General features: G+C 38.5%; 3 protein-coding genes across 3 annotated transcripts in view; 1 reads left to right on the top strand and 2 right to left on the bottom strand.

Annotated features, from left to right (window-relative positions):
• Window positions 1–510: 510 nt before the first annotated feature.
• LOC106330847 lies at window positions 511–1,509 on the bottom strand. Its single transcript, XM_013769252.1, has 3 exons — window positions 1,409–1,509; window positions 1,036–1,207; window positions 511–897 (listed from the first exon to the last, which is right to left on the bottom strand). The coding sequence occupies exons 1-3, from the start codon at window positions 1,507–1,509 to the stop codon at window positions 511–513; spliced, it is 660 nt and encodes a 219-aa protein (XP_013624706.1).
• A 742-nt stretch (window positions 1,510–2,251) lies between these two features.
• LOC106334742 (T-complex protein 1 subunit epsilon-like) lies at window positions 2,252–6,022 on the top strand. The gene is made up of 9 exons (XM_013773085.1): window positions 2,252–2,556; window positions 3,724–4,042; window positions 4,139–4,487; window positions 4,602–4,734; window positions 4,814–4,866; window positions 4,956–5,058; window positions 5,213–5,379; window positions 5,473–5,586; window positions 5,679–6,022. The coding sequence occupies exons 1-9, from the start codon at window positions 2,358–2,360 to the stop codon at window positions 5,847–5,849; spliced, it is 1,608 nt and encodes a 535-aa protein (XP_013628539.1). The 5' UTR covers window positions 2,252–2,357; the 3' UTR covers window positions 5,850–6,022.
• An 81-nt stretch (window positions 6,023–6,103) lies between these two features.
• Window positions 6,104–16,571, bottom strand: part of LOC106334741 (myosin-1-like) — an 11,076-nt gene continuing 608 nt past the window's right edge. The window contains exons 2-9 of the mRNA XM_013773084.1: window positions 12,684–12,960; window positions 12,488–12,595; window positions 9,399–12,404; window positions 7,870–8,704; window positions 7,159–7,790; window positions 6,823–6,961; window positions 6,632–6,713; window positions 6,104–6,537 (exon numbers count right to left, since the gene is read on the bottom strand). Of these exons, the coding sequence (XP_013628538.1) occupies window positions 6,435–6,537; window positions 6,632–6,713; window positions 6,823–6,961; window positions 7,159–7,790; window positions 7,870–8,704; window positions 9,399–12,404; window positions 12,488–12,595; window positions 12,684–12,842 (5,064 nt within the window). The 5' untranslated portion in view covers window positions 12,843–12,960 and the 3' untranslated portion in view covers window positions 6,104–6,434. The remainder of the gene's footprint in view (window positions 6,538–6,631; window positions 6,714–6,822; window positions 6,962–7,158; window positions 7,791–7,869; window positions 8,705–9,398; window positions 12,405–12,487; window positions 12,596–12,683; window positions 12,961–16,571) is intronic.

A 16,571-nucleotide genomic window follows, 5' to 3' on the forward strand; every position in this document is an offset into this window, starting at 1 on the left:
AGTATTTATTTATATATTTATTAGAATCCTAAATTTCATTTTTCAAAAATTCTATCCCACCCCTTCATCTCTAAACCATAAGTCTAGATTAGTTAACCTTATGAGTATAAGTGTATTTTACCCTTCATTAAAAGTAATGGTAAAAATAGTTGGTGTAAACATGAAAAGTGGTACTATGAATGTGGTATTTGTGATAATTTCCCTTCTATTTTCACCTCGTGAGCACAGAAAAACAAATGTTTCTACCTTGTGGCTTGCTGAAGGTGTAAACATTCTAATTCTAGGGTTTCGATTTTTTTTGGGTAAAATGTTAAATTTATACCATTTTCAGATTTTTAAATGTTGGTTACAACTTATTATGCAAGAAACTAAAACAACCAAAACACAAGAACAGACTCTCAAGGAGGTCTAAAAGACAGGTAAAACAGCAGCAAAGATGGAGACAGTTCAGGAGACGGGAAGGAGAGTAAGCGATCTCGGATTAGACGGTCCAGGGCATGGCGAAGACCTTCAGCAGAGGTGGAGACGGAGGTGAAAATACGAGAGTTGCGTTCCCTCCAGTCTCCAGATAAGGTAGATGGCGTATTGCAGTATAAGCTTAATCACTGCAGAGGCTTTAGGACCAAGACGATTAAGAGAGATTAAAGCAGCCGCAGAGTGAATGTCTGAGGGTACAGCAGGGATGATTCCTTGCGCAAAGTGCTTCCATAAGGTGGAAGAGAATTCACACTCAAAGAAGAGGTGATGGTGTGTCTCGACACCGGTGGAGCACAACACACACGAAGCTGGTACATTTAAGCCCCAACGACGAAGACGGTCACGAGTGGGTAGTCTTCTCAACAAGACTAGCCACGTTATGAACGCATTACGGGGAATATGCTCTCTGAACCATACAACCTTGGACCAAAAGACCGTAGGAGAGTGATGGTCTTAGAAGAGAAGGATGGCCCGAAGCTTCCATCAGTTTTACGCCAAAGGAACTGATCACTTCCGTTATCTGGAGATGGAGGAGGAATAGTCAATTTGGAGAGTCACCGCTTCTGGTGATCTAGCAGATGGAAGCACCCAATTACCATCGCGAACCGCTTCAGAAACTGTAGCGTCCTTCCTAATTCTCAGCATACGCGGACCATGTTCTTCTAACACAGAAATCAGAGGACCTAACAGAGCCCAAGTGTGGTACCAAAAGGAGGAGGAGATGCCGTTCCTAACCAGGCAACGCAAGAAATCATTTAGCATAGGTTTGAGCTGAAGCATACTCCTCACAGTTTGATTTACACCTCTGCTTCGTTTGATTTCTCTCTCGTTCGATCGACATACACAGGTTGATCCAGACATACACAGGTTGATCCAGACGCTAGGATTTGAGAGGACAATGGCGAATAGATTAGACAATGAGTATGATTACTTGTTCAAGATTGTCCCAATCGGTGACTCAGTTGTTGGAAAGTCCAACATTCTCTCCAGATTCACCAGAAACGAGTTCTGTCTCGAATCCAAATCCACCATTGGCGTTGAATTCACCACCAGGACAGTACATAATGTGATCATAAAGCGTTTTCAGACATAAACAATAAGCATAATATATATGTGAGTGTTTTTAAAATTTCTAACATAATAATAATAATAATCATATACTGTATATTTGATGAAAATGTTTGATTTTAAAAAAAAAACATAAATAATGACTTATCATGCTGGTTTTTGATTTAACAAGATATCACTAATAAATATTCGTAAAAAATATGTCTATATTTGCGGGTAAAATCCCTTATATAAGCAAAGGGCGGAGGTAGTTAAGTAAGAGTAGCTGACCCCACAATTTTTAAAATTGTTTTTGTAATATTTTTTATAATTTGTAAAAACTTACCATAAAAATTGTCAGTCGTAAAATTGTCTTTATAATATTTTTCATAATTTATAATATAATAATTAACTGGCGTTAAGAGAAAAAAAATAATCGATATTTATGGGAGCTCTTGAATCATAAACACTTACCATAGAGATTCTAAGCTGCAAAATTACTATATATAGAAACTAGCGTAGTCGACGACTCGACGTAGCTGCATGGTAGGTAATAAAAAGATCTTTCCATATTAAAAAGATAGGCAAAGTCGTCAAACCTGAAAAATAGACAGATGGGCTTTAATCTATATAAGCCCAAATACTTTTCACAGAAACACAGCCCCTTGGATCGGTTTGAAATTACGATTATGCCATCAAAAACGAGTTAGGGTTTTACACTCAGACCATTTTCACAGTCACTCTCCTTCTCCTTTCTTCTCTGTATCGCCAGTGAGAGAGAGGAAAGCGAAGATCTGTACTTGGATCGGATCGAGAAAAGCTAAGACTCGAAGATGGCGCTGGCGTTCGATGAGTTCGGGCGACCGTTCATTATACTAAGGGAGCAGGATCAAAAGACGCGTCTTAGAGGCATCGATGCTCAGAAAGCCAATATCGCCGCCGGCAAAGCGGTGGCTCGGATCCTCCGTTCTTCACTCGGACCTAAGGGGATGGATAAGATGCTCCAGGGACCTGACGGAGACGTCACCATCTGTTCGTTTCTCACTTTTTTTTTTTAATTTTAGTATCGAGCACAGTTTAATTCGTTGATGAATGGATCCATCTAAGCTTTTCGCTGTTTAGTTATTGGAAATCGAATTGCTATGACTGCAAACTTAGCTATGAACAGTGTTGGCTGATCCAGAGTTTTTTTAAACCAGGGGCACTATCGTAAATTTTGAATTAGTTAGGGACATTTTCATTAAACTAATTAGCACTATCTAAAAATCGGCCGTCTGGCCTTGATTTATGCCAAATCATTTTAAAAAATCGGATATCCTATTTTTCTCCGCCTAGACGGCCGAATAATCTATTTTTTAGTTTTTTAATAATATTTTTATTTATTTATTTGATCTAAAATTTTATAAATATCATTTATATTCATAATTTTGATGAAAATTATACTATATTAAGTTTATATATTCTATTTGTTTGTTTTATACAATCTTATGTATTAATGTTATACACAATTAAAGATTAACATGTTTTATAACATAGTGAACAATCTAAAAATTCTGTCCCGCATAATTTTCGATTAATCCCGATTTTATCTTTAGGCGCTAGGCCCAACCTGACCGTCGTTCCCAGAACAGGGCTAATTAGTCAAGATTTTAAGCTATTTAAAAAAAAAAAAAAAAAAAATTAATTGGGGAAGTGGATCAGCCACTGGCTATGAAGCTCAAACTAGTTTCGTTTGCGGCTTAAATGCTAATGAATCTCTCATTTGGTAGCATTGAATTGTAAAGTTCGTCTCTTTTGTCATGTTGCTTCTTGGAATCTTAAGACAAATATCTGCATTTATCACATTGTTTGAACGTTGGATTATGATTGTTTTATTTAAAATCAAGCTCATGTTCGATGTCAAGTTAATAAAGATTCGTTAAAATCCTGACAAAAATTTTACTTTCATCTGCTGGATATGCATAATATGGTTTCTTTTGACAACCGATGCTATTTTGTGTACACCTTTCTCATTCTTGGCTTACAATGTCTGTTGAAATTGAACTCATTTCACTTAGCAGTAATTGAATATGCGTAAATTGGTAATACTAGTTTCATCCTACAGAATCGTGTTCTTTTTTTGTGTGAAGCATGATCTGTTTTTTCTTCTTTTTTTTTTGCTTTCTTGTTTATAACTTTCGCCATTTTTCGTTTATCCAGCAAACGACGGTGCGACCATCTTGGAGCAAATGGATGTTGACAACCAGATTGCAAAGCTTATGGTAGAACTTTCGCGGAGTCAGGATTATGAAATTGGTGACGGCACAACAGGTGTTGTTGTCATGGCTGGTGCACTTCTGGAGCAAGCTGAACGTCAGTTAGATAGAGGAATTCACCCTATCCGTATTGCTGAAGGATATGAGACGGCTTCTAGAGTAGCTGTTGAACATTTGGAGCGTATAGCTCAGAAGTTTGAATTCGACGTTAATAACTACGAGCCATTGGTTCAGACATGCATGACTACTCTATCCTCGAAGATGTAATATTCCTTTTAATATTTGAGTTTCCTTTCAATAGATTTTGCTTGTAGATGAACGTTGTTCTAACATTTTGTTGTTGTTGTTCGCTGCTGCAGTGTGAATCGATGCAAGCGCAGCTTAGCTGAGATTGCTGTGAAAGCAGTTCTTGCTGTTGCTGATTTAGAGAGAAGGGACGTTAACTTAGATTTGATAAAAGTTGAGGGCAAGGTCGGGGGAAAGTTGGAGGACACTGAGCTTATATATGGAATACTGGTTGACAAAGACATGAGCCATCCACAGATGCCAAAGCAGATTGAAGATGCCCACATTGCCATTCTGACTTGCCCCTTTGAGCCACCGAAGCCCAAGACTAAGCACAAGGTGGACATCGACACAGTGGAGAAGTTTGAGACATTGCGCAAGCAAGAGCAGCAATATTTCGATGAGATGGTTCAAAAGTGCAAGGTAGGTTTTCAATTTTTTCTTTTTTTCTTTTTTTCTTTTTTTCTTTTTTTCGTAAATATCACAATGCATCTTATGATATAATTTATGTATGTTCCTTATGCTTTAAAACTACAGGATGTTGGTGCTACACTGGTTATTTGCCAATGGGGATTCGATGATGAGGCAAACCATCTGTTGATGCACAGGAATTTGCCTGCTGTCAGATGGGTCGGCGGTGTTGAATTGGAACTTATTGCAATAGCCACAGGTATGACATTTCACCAAGCATTCACTTCTAATGGTTTAATCCATTGTGTGGAGCTGATAGAATACTTTTGTTTATGTAGGCGGCAGAATTGTTCCAAGATTCCAGGAGTTGACCCCAGAGAAGCTAGGGAAGGTACTATTTACTTTCAGTTAGTGTTGCCCATAAAATGAGTGGAATGTTTTAATCAGAGTATTGAATCCCACTCTTATGCATGTTGTTAGGCTGGCATGGTCCGTGAAAAATCATTTGGCACAACAAAAGAACGAATGCTGTATATTGAGCACTGTGCGAACTCAAAAGCTGTCACTATTTTCATCCGTGGAGGTACTCGTAGCCCTTTTTGTTTGTTTGTTAACAGCGTTGAATTTTAAGTAGCTGAATGAGCTATAAACATTGATGTACTGAGTTAATATGCTTCAAATGGTGGACAAAAGTATTGTTCCAATTGATTAACAATTCATTATGGGATATGGTTTAGGTAACAAAATGATGATAGAAGAAACGAAGCGTAGTATCCACGACGCTCTGTGTGTGGCAAGGAATCTCATCCGCAATAATTCAATTGTATATGGAGGTGGTGCAGCTGAAATCACATGCTCACTTGCAGTTGATGCAGCTGCTGATAAATACCCTGGCGTCGAGCAGGTAAGAGACCATCTTTACTCTTCTCTTTGATTCATTATTTCACAAATCTTAACGCCGAAGACCTATTACTTACAAACACTTCCGTCTATGCAGTATGCAATAAGGGCATTCGCAGAAGCATTGGACTCTGTCCCTATGGCTCTTGCGGAGAACAGTGGACTACAGCCCATTGAGACACTCTCTGCGGTTAAATCTCAGCAAATTAAGGTAAGCGACTTGGTTATCTATTGTGCCATCGGTTTGTTTGGTCATTGACTGAAAGAAACTTGACATTAGTGGGTGTATTGTATGATGAACAGGAGAATATTCCTTTCTATGGGATAGATTGCAACGACGTGGGAACAAACGATATGAGGGAGCAAAATGTGTTTGAAACATTGATAGGGAAGCAGCAGCAGATATTGCTCGCAACACAAGTCGTTAAGATGATTCTAAAGATCGACGATGTCATCTCTAATTCTGAATACTGATGATGTACTGCTGCAACCTTTGTACTTCTTCCCTTTTGCCTCTTTTGTTTGCTTTTTCTATTAGCTTTTGATACTATTCAACCATTTTTTTCCTCTCTTGTAAGCTTTTATTTTAAGATCATCCTCATTTGTGTTCCTGATTTTGATTTTTATTCCACCTTTTCGACATCTTATATTTCTTCATTTTTTCTTCTGTTTATTTTATTATCTAGGAGACTAGAGCCTCTTTGGGACCCATTGAGAGTTCTCTAATATCACAAAACTTTCATACTGTCATTACAAACTTAAAAGTCAGACGCAGAAGGCGCAAAACTGTTCTTAAGTCCTGGAACAAATGTTCATGACAAAACCACCTGTAATAACGTACTGAGTCCTAATTAAATATTCTAGGACTATGAAACCGAAGAACTAGATGAAAAGAGGCTGAGACATTATTCAGGATATACAAGAGGACACCTATATCATTCTCTTCTTACGGGGTCAACAAAGAATGGGAAGAATAGGGAAAAAGAGCAATTTGTGTGTGTTATGTTGTGTAGTTTCATGTGGGAGAGGCCTAAGAGATATCAAATCACCCGTCTCTTGTTACAAGATGGAAGCTAGGAGCCACAGATGCAATAAGAGACTGTATACCATAACGCCAAGCCTTGCTTGTGGACGGCTCATTAATACTCTTCCACCTGAGACCCTGCATTGCACACAAATCAAACACCACACTCAATAACATGAACAAAAACTCAGGAGCCCTCTCAAATCAGTTTTGTTATGACTTGAGTGTTTACCATATTCCATCGACACGATCTGCTATCATCTTTCCTTGCGTTGGAATCAGACCAGACATGTTGAGAGACTTGAAAACATGTCCTGCCAAAGAAAAATACATTTTGTTTATTAAGATGAGTGAGCTTAGAGGCTCAAGGTCATACTTTTAGCAATATACGAGATATAGATACGTAGACGCCTCAGTTCTGACCTTTATCTTCATCTGCTTCGTTGTGGTTCATCAGATGCTCGGACTCTGAATCTATGTTGATTGCAAGATGATCCGTTGATGCTTTCCTCACCATTCTCACTTGCGCTGCTGTAGGCACCGCTGATATTGATTTTTTTCCCTGAGCACAAAACATTTCCAACCCAAATTTTAAGATAAAAAAAAAAAGAGACCTTAGCTAACTCACTGCTTCTAAATATTCAAAATAACAATATCTAGTTTTAAGGTCATAACTTAGCTGCAGATATAGTAAAAAATAGATGGCATCCACAAGGGTCAATAATAAGCTGAGATAACACAAGATAAATTTTTTTTTACCTTGTCCTCAATCTCAGATATCTCTGAGGAAGAAGATGCTCTTGGTGCTTCAAAGATGCTCCTTTCATGAACAACAACATCAGGCTGAATGGCTTTGCTTTGAAGTTTATCCTCAAACTCTTTGATTTTGAGTGATAATTTCTCCACAAGTTTGTCACTGCTGACTAACTTTAGACCAAGTTCTTGTGCCTTTGATTTTGAACTCTCTGACTCTAGTATAAGGGAAGCTATTTTTATCTCTAGTGCTTGTAAGAGTGTCCATGACTCAGAGAAGTCTAGGTCTTCAACAGGATCATTACCCAGCAGTTTCTCCAAGCCAGATATAACCTTGGACAATTCTTTATTTGCCTTCACTAGCTCTTGCTCGGTTGTGCTATTTGCTTCAGCTGTCTCCTTTAAACCTTGAATTTCAAGATCCTTTGCTGCCAAGGTGGAGTTGAGTTCTTTTTGTCCATATGATATCTGATGCTGCATCTTAGTAACACTATCAACAACCGCGAATAGCTTCTTTACATCATATACACTCTGTGGATCTAACTCATTGACCTGATCTACTGAAGGCATCTCAATACCATTTATCTTGTCAAAAAGGGCACGTATATCAGATGCTGGAATTAGGTTTTCCTTTGCTTCTGCAACTCGAAGAAACAATTTTAGTAAAGTGGTAAGGGAACTGAGAGAGGACAAAAGAAAAGAAAAATATATATATACCTTGCTCTTGCACTTGCAGTTTATTATATAAGGTAGAAAGCTCCACCTCTTTTTCATGCCATTTCTCTTCTTCGGCTTTGAGATTTTCCAACTGAAGTTTCAGATCTTTGCAAAGCGCTTCCGTAGATTCCACCTTGGCCTCGGAACTTGAAACCTTAGTTTGGTTTACATCTCTTTCTAACACAACCTTTTCTAAAGCGGTAGATGTTTCTTTTAGTCTGTCCTCCATATCTCGGATGAGAACAGCAGCTGCATTACTTGTTCTCTCAAAGAGCTTAAGAGTAGTGCATGCCTTCTCCGCGGCACAAGATAGTTCTTTCGCTCTCCGGGACCATTCACTTACATCAAGAAGCTCTTGTGGATGTTCGGCTGATTCAGTCTCAGCACCGTTGTAATTTTCTTGGAACTGAACCAACTCTAGAAGGTCGTTTTTCACTTCCAACTGCAGTTCGCTGGCAGCCTCGCTGCATACAGACATCAAAGATGACAAGTCTGTTTCTAATGCAGCTATAGTGTTTTCCTTTTCGCGGAGAATATCTTCAGCACTCCTCACCTGTTCTTGCAGGGACTCGTTATGACCCTTGACGTTTATCACATCAGCCCTTGCTGCTGTCATGTTGTCCATCAAAGCCGCAATGAGTGTGTCAATGGAAGTTGAGAAAACCTCGAAGTTTTTCTCGAGTGTTTTGTTTCTCAGCTTGATCCCCTCTGTGATCTTCCTAAGGGATGATGAAATTTCGTCTTCATCAGGTGTATTCTCTTGGCTATTCTCCAGCTCTGTATCCACTGAATCATCAAGACCACTCAACAAGGATTTTGCCACAGTAGAATCATCCTGGAAATAAACAGCGCCAAGAGAATATCATTATCATAAATTCGTCAAGAGAAGATCCATAAAGTGTGGTCAATCTGTATACATGTGCACATGCTGGATAGATGTATGCGCTATTAAAAAAATGATTTACAGAATAGTATTCATCATTCTTACATCCGATTAATTAATTTCTACAGAGAACATATTCTGGCTAGAGTGTGCATCCTTGTAAACAACACATTGGAGATTTCTATAAAATAAAGCATTGACAAAAATCGGTTATGGCCAAAACGATTTTCTTAAAATCTGATCTATGCAATTTAAATCGATCTAAATTGGTCTTTAATCAAACAACAATGTTAGTGCAAATTCATAAATTTGACTAATCTCATTTTTTTTTTGTATATCAAAACTTTAGAATTTATCAAAATAATTTTATAATTAGAACAAAAAACTAAAATATCTAACATAAATGTAAAATATAAAAAATATATATCAATATTCTTTAAACCATGCCCTCATAATCCGTATAGTTGCTAGTCCTCTGTAAAGCTCCTAGTTACCCTCTAGCTATTTCTTGAACATTGAAATAAAGCATGTTTGAAACCAACAAAAAAGTGCAAAAAGGAATGATGAAGGTAAGCAGTAAACTGATATGTAAAAAGTCGGTAAACAATAGAAGGATTGATATGGTAAGGTTCAAGAATACTCTTACCTCTGTAACGTTTTCCATTTCCCCAGCCAATCCCTTCTCACCAAAATTTATCATGATATCTCTAGCAATGACATCAATGTCTCCAAGGCTCCTAAATTTCCTTTCAAGAAACTCATTCACCCTGGAAATCACCCCTCCATCCTTCAGAACCATCTGGAGATTATCAAGATGAGCAATAACCTCCATAGATTTGCTCTGTGAGTTTCCATTTGATCCAGCCAACTCTTCCATGCACACATTAAGTTTACTACTCAGAGTTGATTTCTCCACTTCAGCTTTCACCATTTCTCCTTGTAAGACAGAAAGGCTATTCTCCGCCTTCATCAGTGCCTCTTCCAGGGATCCTATTGTCAAGGAAGCCTCAGCCATCTTGCTACGCTCTAACTCTAACTCATTCTTCAAATTTGTAGTCAGAGCTTTGTCATCTTCAATTTGTTTGGACAGTGAATCCATGTTGCTTTCGGTCTGAGTAAGTGTATCTTTAAGTGATTGTATGGTGCTATTTGCTTCTGTTAATTTGTCGTTCACCTTCTCACGCTCCATCTCTGCAGTAGCAGTACTGCTTTGAGCCTCTTCCTTTTCACTGATGATATCAGATATATTTCTTTCAGCCTGCTTAAGTGCAGCTTCAAGTGTATTCCTAATTGCACAAGCTTCATCCAGCTCGCTAGACAGAGAGGAGGCTTCTCCAACTGCTTTCTGCAGCTCAAGTTCTACAAGCTCCTTGGCAGCTTGAACTTGTCTATTCTCCTCAGCGAGTCGATCTATGTTACCCTCTGCAGCAGACAAGGCATCCTCAACCAACTTCAAGGCTGTGTGGGCTTCTGCTAACTTACTAGCTAATGTATTTGCTTCTTCTTTTACCTTTTCTAGCTCTTCTTGTTCCTCTACTCTAGCTTCCTGCACTTCCTTGAAGTACCCAACAAGTCTGTCAATCTTTTCTGAAGAATCCTCAGTTGCTAAATCAACAGGGATGCTCATCACTTTCTGCAACAAGGTGTCATTCAGCGATAAAGACTGCTTAAGTTCATCTCTTTCGTCTTTAACAGCAACAAGCTCATCCTCTAGCTCCTTTGTCCGCTCTAAGTCTCCTGATAACGCACTTATCTGATTCTTGTAGCTATCCACCGTACCAGTTAGCTCCTGCAGCTCCAGCATCAGCTTCTCGATCTCAGAGTTCTTCTCATCCAACTGAGCTTTCAACTTCTCCCTATCTTGAACAAGTCCCTTGCCTTTCTTGATAGCCATGGAGAGTTTGTCTTTGAGCAAAGCAGATTTCTCCTCTGACCTCTCAAGATCAGTCTCCAAAGCAATTTTTTCTTCTTTCACTGAAGCAAGTTCATTTGAGAGATTGCTTACCTGCAAGCTATCCTCTCCTAACATTTCCTTACAAAGTGATAACTCCAGACCACTAGCATAAAGGAGACTTTGAAGTCTTTCAAATAACTCTTCGTTGCCATAAGTACTCTCACTAGAGTCCCTGAGTTTCTTTTCTATCTGATCTAAAGATCTATCAACAAGGAGAGCATGATGTTCAACTCCTTCTGTCATCATCAAGCCAGAGGTTTCCACAAGCCTCCTCACAGTTTCCTCTCTCTCCAAAGAATCTCTCTCTGCAGTTTCCTCCAATACTTTAAACCTCAAAGTTATATCATCAAGCTCCTCTCTAATGCTACTTTTCTCCTCCATTTCTGCTGAAAGAGACGTACTTAATCTTTCTATCTGGTTCTGCAACGCGCTAACTTCATCCTTTGAATGTAAAAATGATTCACTAAGCCAAGTTAGGCGAGCTTCTAAGGTGGATTCGGAGATCTCCTCAGGTAAGTCAATAGAGAAGTTCATATCTTTAAGTCTGTTGTATTCCTGAGAAACATTTTGAAGCTCTTCCCTCTCTTCTACAAGTGACCTAACCTTCTCAATGATATCTTCAGAGCTATCATTAATGTGTGACAAGATGGTTTCTATGTTTTCAATGATTGAGCTCTTTGACGACGCCACTTCTTGATATGATGCAACCATAGCTTCGGATTTCACTAACTCCCCTTTGATGAGTTCTGATTCATCCAATGCTTGTAGTTTCATCAAACACTCTTCAAGTTCTTTTGCTTTCTCATCTAAAGACTGTTCTACCTCTCTCTTAGCTACCTCACATGCTTCCAAGGATACAGACTTATCATGCAGTTCATCTGCCATCTCAGCTAAAGATTGCTCAAGCTGTCCCTTGAGTAACTCACAAGTTTCAAGAGCAACCGTCTTCTCTTGTAACTCAGCCAACCTATTCTCAAGCTCCGTTGTTTTCTCGGATATTTGATGCTTTAACGCGTCCCGGTTCTGAACCAACGCCTTCCCCTTCGTTACAGCCATGCTGAGCTTCTCTTTCGTGTTGACACACCTCGTCTTCTCCTGCTCAAGCTCTGTCCTCATGGACTCGATCATTTCTCTATCTTTGCTCACTCCCTCAACCAGTTTCCTGTTCTCATCTTCTAGATGGGTGAGTCTTTCATGAAGGGATGCTTCCTTCTCCTTGAGCTCAAGTAGCTCAGAGCAAGCACCGCCGAGAGCTGAACCAAAATCCTCTTGGAAACGAAGATCCGCATCATCACTAGACAAACACTTCCTCAGCTGATCAGCACCGTAGTAAAACTCAGTGTACTTTGCGCTTAAAAACGCAACTCCGTTTTCGAGATTAGTAATCTTTTCAGAGACGGAAGAGCCAAGCTGCGGCTCCTCTTGCCCAAACACGTTACTAAGAGAAAGCAGAATCCTATCCGTTGCAGCCACAAGTTGTTGCTCCTCCTCGTCCTGTGAGGAAGAAGAAGAAAGCTCTGAGATCTTTGTGGTGAGGTGAGCAATCTCCTCGTCTTTCTTAATAATAATCCCTTGAAGCTCCTTGAGTGCATCGTCATGCTGAATCTTCTCAACTTTGGAATCGTTCTTCTCACCAGTTGAGAGGTTAAACTGTTCCTGCAACGCTACAAGTTCCTTCTCCCTATCCTCCTTCTCATTCTGTGTATATGAATGGTAGAAAATAAAACATAAATTAACAAAAGAAAGATACTTTCAATAATTAACTAAGGAATATTAATTACATTGTTATCATCATCTGTGGTGAGAGCTTCCTTGCTAGGTGTATCAAAGTTTAACTCTTCAGGAGCATCAACAAACATATCTTCCTTACTGTCAACGAAAGCTGTTCCCTGCACAATCATTTACCCAATTTTAAGCATCTAAAAATGTAACAAGAAACCACAAAAGCATATGGTAACATTTTAACAAATCTCACACCTGGTCAGGATCAAGCTCTTGCTCATTTGTCTCGTCGTCATTCTCATTCTCAATCCCATCAGCAGCTACAGATTCAGCCGAGTCCTGCGGAGGATCATCATCATCATTCACATTTTCATCAGCTACGGAATCAGACGGAGGATCATCATTCTCGTGCATTATCACGATTGAACAGATCCAATTCAGAGATTAGCAATATTCGTGATCGAAACAGGAGAAAGTCTACAGACAAAACTGCGAAGAGAGTCTAGAAAATGAAGGTAAGAACTACAAGAAACTATTGAATCAAAGAACTATATTTCTCAAAGAACGCTTTGTTAAAACTCTCTCAATGCTTTAGAAAATAACTCAAAAAAACTAAAGCTCTCAAACTCATAAGATATGCAAACACCCTTGCATCTCTTTATATAACTTTATAATTATCCTAAACTCATTAGGATTAACACAACTCTATTTCCTAATCCTTTAGATAAATTCAAACACAATAGGATTAGGTAGCTTGTACTCTAAGCTATTTCATGCTTATCTCAACATGGCCTGTGTGTTGAAAGGGAGATACTATCGCCACTTTAGTCTGATGAGAACTGCAAAAATCCAAAATCCTTCCTATGGTTAGAACATCTTGATGGCAGCAAAACAAGTTCTAAGTGATGGCCTATAGAGGATGATAGAGACGGGGGCTGAGACGATGATATGGGAAGACGTTTGGATCCCAGACTCGCCTCCCCGTCCAGCTGCACAACACTAACATATTACTGATCCAGACCTTCGTGTACACCACCATATCTACTTTCATAGGAAAGAGTAGAAGGTGGACTTGATTTACGAAGTGATTGGTGCAGGGGATCTAATGAGTATCACCAAGATCAATTTAAGCAAAACAAGTAGAGGAGGTGGATACTGCTGGAAACACTCATAATTTGGATGCTATACGGTACGATCAGGCTATGACATTGCTGTTGAACAAAGACGAAGCCGTACGGCAGAGCCTCTGTTGGAACCAAGTATAAAAGCCCTGAAACAAAAAGTGTGGAAATTGAAGACATCAAGAAAGATCAAACACTTCCTATGACAAGCTCTATCTGGATATGTAGCTTCAGCAAGCAAAGTCGTCGAACGCCACTGTGGAACCGACGCTTCGTGCCAACGCTGTGGAATAAACAAGGAAGATGTAAACCATATTTTATTCGAGTGTCCACCTGCACTTCAGTGCTGGGCGCTATCTAATATTATGTTCTCTCCGGGTCTTTGTTCCTGTGTTCCTCTCTGTACAATAACTTTGAGTACTTGTTTCATCAAATGGCGGATGGAAACAACCATATAGAGGACATCACAATGTTCTCTTGGCTACCATGGTATATATGCAAGGCCAGAAATGAAAAGTGCTTCAATGCAAAGGACATATCCGCCATGGACACCCTGCAATTGGCGCGTAAAGAAGCTGAAGCATGGAAGCTGGCTCAGGTAGGAGAAGCGATGGAGGAACCGGAAACCATAGGTCCAGCTCAAAAAAACGGAGAACCGTGTGATTCAAACAAGACCCATAACATGTCAAGTAGATACGTCATGGTCTGATACAACCGATTGGACGGGTTTGGGGGTTTGTGCTAATAAAGACAGACAAGATAAAACTGATTGGTCAGAAATGTTTTGTAAAAGCGACAAATTCACATCAAGCAGAGGCAGAGGACTGTTGTGGGCGATGACAGAAGTAAGCCGCCGCAGGTATCAACATGGGAGTTTCAAGTCGGACTGTCAACAATTGGTTAACATTATCGGAAGAAAGGAAGACTGGCCAGCCTTAGCACCAGAGATTGATGAAATTTCTACCTCGAAACAACTTTTTTGGGTTTTGATATCTTTTTCTTTCTTAGATTAGCAAATATCCGTGCGGATCTCCTTACAAAAGGAGCCCGTTCACGTGAGTAAAGCTTTATCTTCGTAGACAGACAAGTCCGTAATTGGCTAGTCCATGAAGCTTGTCTAAACAGACCATATCGATCTTAATGAAAGTTATGTTTTGATGCCAAAAAAAAAGTCACTCGTTGTCGACATGAAAATGTTATATATTTTTATATATAGAGAATTTCGAATCGAATCGTAGACTAAACCTATAAAGGAGTAAAATGTTCTAAACCTTGAAACACTTTGAATGGAAGAGCATCGAAATGCAATATATGAGAAAACGGTGAACCAAAATGTATTTCAAAATTATTAAAACAATCAGATTGATCAGGACAAGTAAAATTATTAAAAGCAGGAAATGTTTAATATCCAATAGTAGGATCGTGTTTGTATATACTAATAGTGGTGTAATAAAATCTTATATATAATATCGGCATAGTGGTTTGAATCGATGTCGCAATAATGGATCGTTACATCAGAGCTTTAATTAGGTTTTCAGCGTTATACATGCTAATAACATCACCATCGTTGCATGTGTAATATGTAATCAACCTTATATCAAACATATGTGGGTCTACCAAAAAAATCATTTTTCATATATGATTTACCTTTATGATATCAAACAAATTGGCATAGGTAACCGGGCCTCGTAGTCTGGTGGTAAAGGAACCTCGGCTGAGGTGCCTGCCACCCGAGTTCGAGCCCCGGCCACGAGGAGTTTTTACATGGGTTGCCTCTCGTCCTCCAGACCACTTCGCGTAACCAGGGGCCCTTAAGTGGACGCTTAAAAATCCTGTAATGGCATGGGTTTAGGCCCGGTGGGCTAGTCGATCACGCAAAGTGGTCGGATACTGGATTATCAAAAAAAACACTGGTTAATCAGTTACCAATTTTCATTTAGAACTACAGTTAGTCAACACTCAAAATCTCTCGGAAAGATTTTTCTGGCCGTGAAATCTCACAAAATTTAAACCGGAAAGGAAAGCCCATGGGCTTTTCAACTGCTTACAAACTTTGGTTTAAGGTTTATACTATACTAGTATACTACCCCGTACTACGTACGAGAAAATAATAATTAATTTATTATGTTAAAAATAGTATGATTCGTAGCAAAATTGATTCTCAGACGTTAATTCTCATGTATTGTAATATTTGTAGATAATACTTGAGTTTTATAATAATCATATTTGAGAATTTTCTTCTCCATTTAAGAGCTAGTTTTCTTTTATCTATAAATTAATAACAAACCCTTTCATTTAGTTCAACTTAATTGTATAACCATAAAAATCAAATTTGATTTTACATGAAATTTAATTTGAACAATTAATTAAAGGATTGTTTGGATGAAAATATGATATTTTAACTATGCTGTAAAATAAATACTAAGAAGAATATTACATAATTTAGGTATTGTAATTAATTGACCAATATATAATATAATATTATAGATGTAAACAGAATAACCTCAACCAATACATGCTTATATATATATATATACTACCCATGATATTTGTCATTATATAAAATACTATTGAAAATTTGTCAATCTTAATCTTAAGAGTTTTCAGCATTATTTGATAGTTAAAGAGCAAAGAGAGGAAAGAAGAAGAAAACATATTAATCAAGGTTTTGCATCTGACCTATTAATCAAATCATGAGCAGCACGTGGGTTGAGATCTCTTGCTAAATTGGAGTCCATCTTCTCATCCATTCTTCATGAACTCTCGTCAACTTTAATCAGAACATAACTCTAAAACAAAAAAGAGATGAAATGGTGTTGCCAGCTTCTTCACCTTCGGTTGTAGTGGAGCCATTTTGGTTTGAGGAAGAACCATTCCTCTGCAAGAAAAGTAAAAATATAGAAAATAATCAAAATTACACAACAAAAAATAATCTAATGTTGAGAATAAAAGAAAGATTCGGTACTGACTCATTTTCTAAACAAAAATAAAATGGTTGGCACCACCAACCAATGGATACCAA

This window comes from Brassica oleracea, chromosome C3 (assembly GCF_000695525.1).
Source record: "Brassica oleracea var. oleracea cultivar TO1000 chromosome C3, BOL, whole genome shotgun sequence".
In the NCBI taxonomy this organism is placed as follows: Eukaryota; Viridiplantae; Streptophyta; class Magnoliopsida; order Brassicales; family Brassicaceae; genus Brassica; species Brassica oleracea.

Excerpts from the sequence above, each read along its gene's own strand:
- LOC106330847 (XM_013769252.1), bottom strand. The coding sequence starts at position 1,509 with ATGGTGGATTTGGATTCGAGACAGAACTCGTTTCTGGTGAATCTGGAG. Across the intron at positions 1,208-1,408 it reads ATTGGGACAATCTTGAACAA|GAACGGCATCTCCTCCTCCT; the intron begins GTAATCATACTC and ends TTGCCTGGTTAG. Across the intron at positions 898-1,035 it reads CTGCTAGATCACCAGAAGCG|GTTGTATGGTTCAGAGAGCA; the intron begins GTGACTCTCCAA and ends TTTTGGTCCAAG.
- LOC106334742 (XM_013773085.1), top strand. The coding sequence starts at position 2,358 with ATGGCGCTGGCGTTCGATGAGTTCGGGCGACCGTTCATTATACTAAGG. Across the intron at positions 4,043-4,138 it reads ACTACTCTATCCTCGAAGAT|TGTGAATCGATGCAAGCGCA; the intron begins GTAATATTCCTT and ends TCGCTGCTGCAG. Across the intron at positions 4,488-4,601 it reads AGATGGTTCAAAAGTGCAAG|GATGTTGGTGCTACACTGGT; the intron begins GTAGGTTTTCAA and ends TTAAAACTACAG.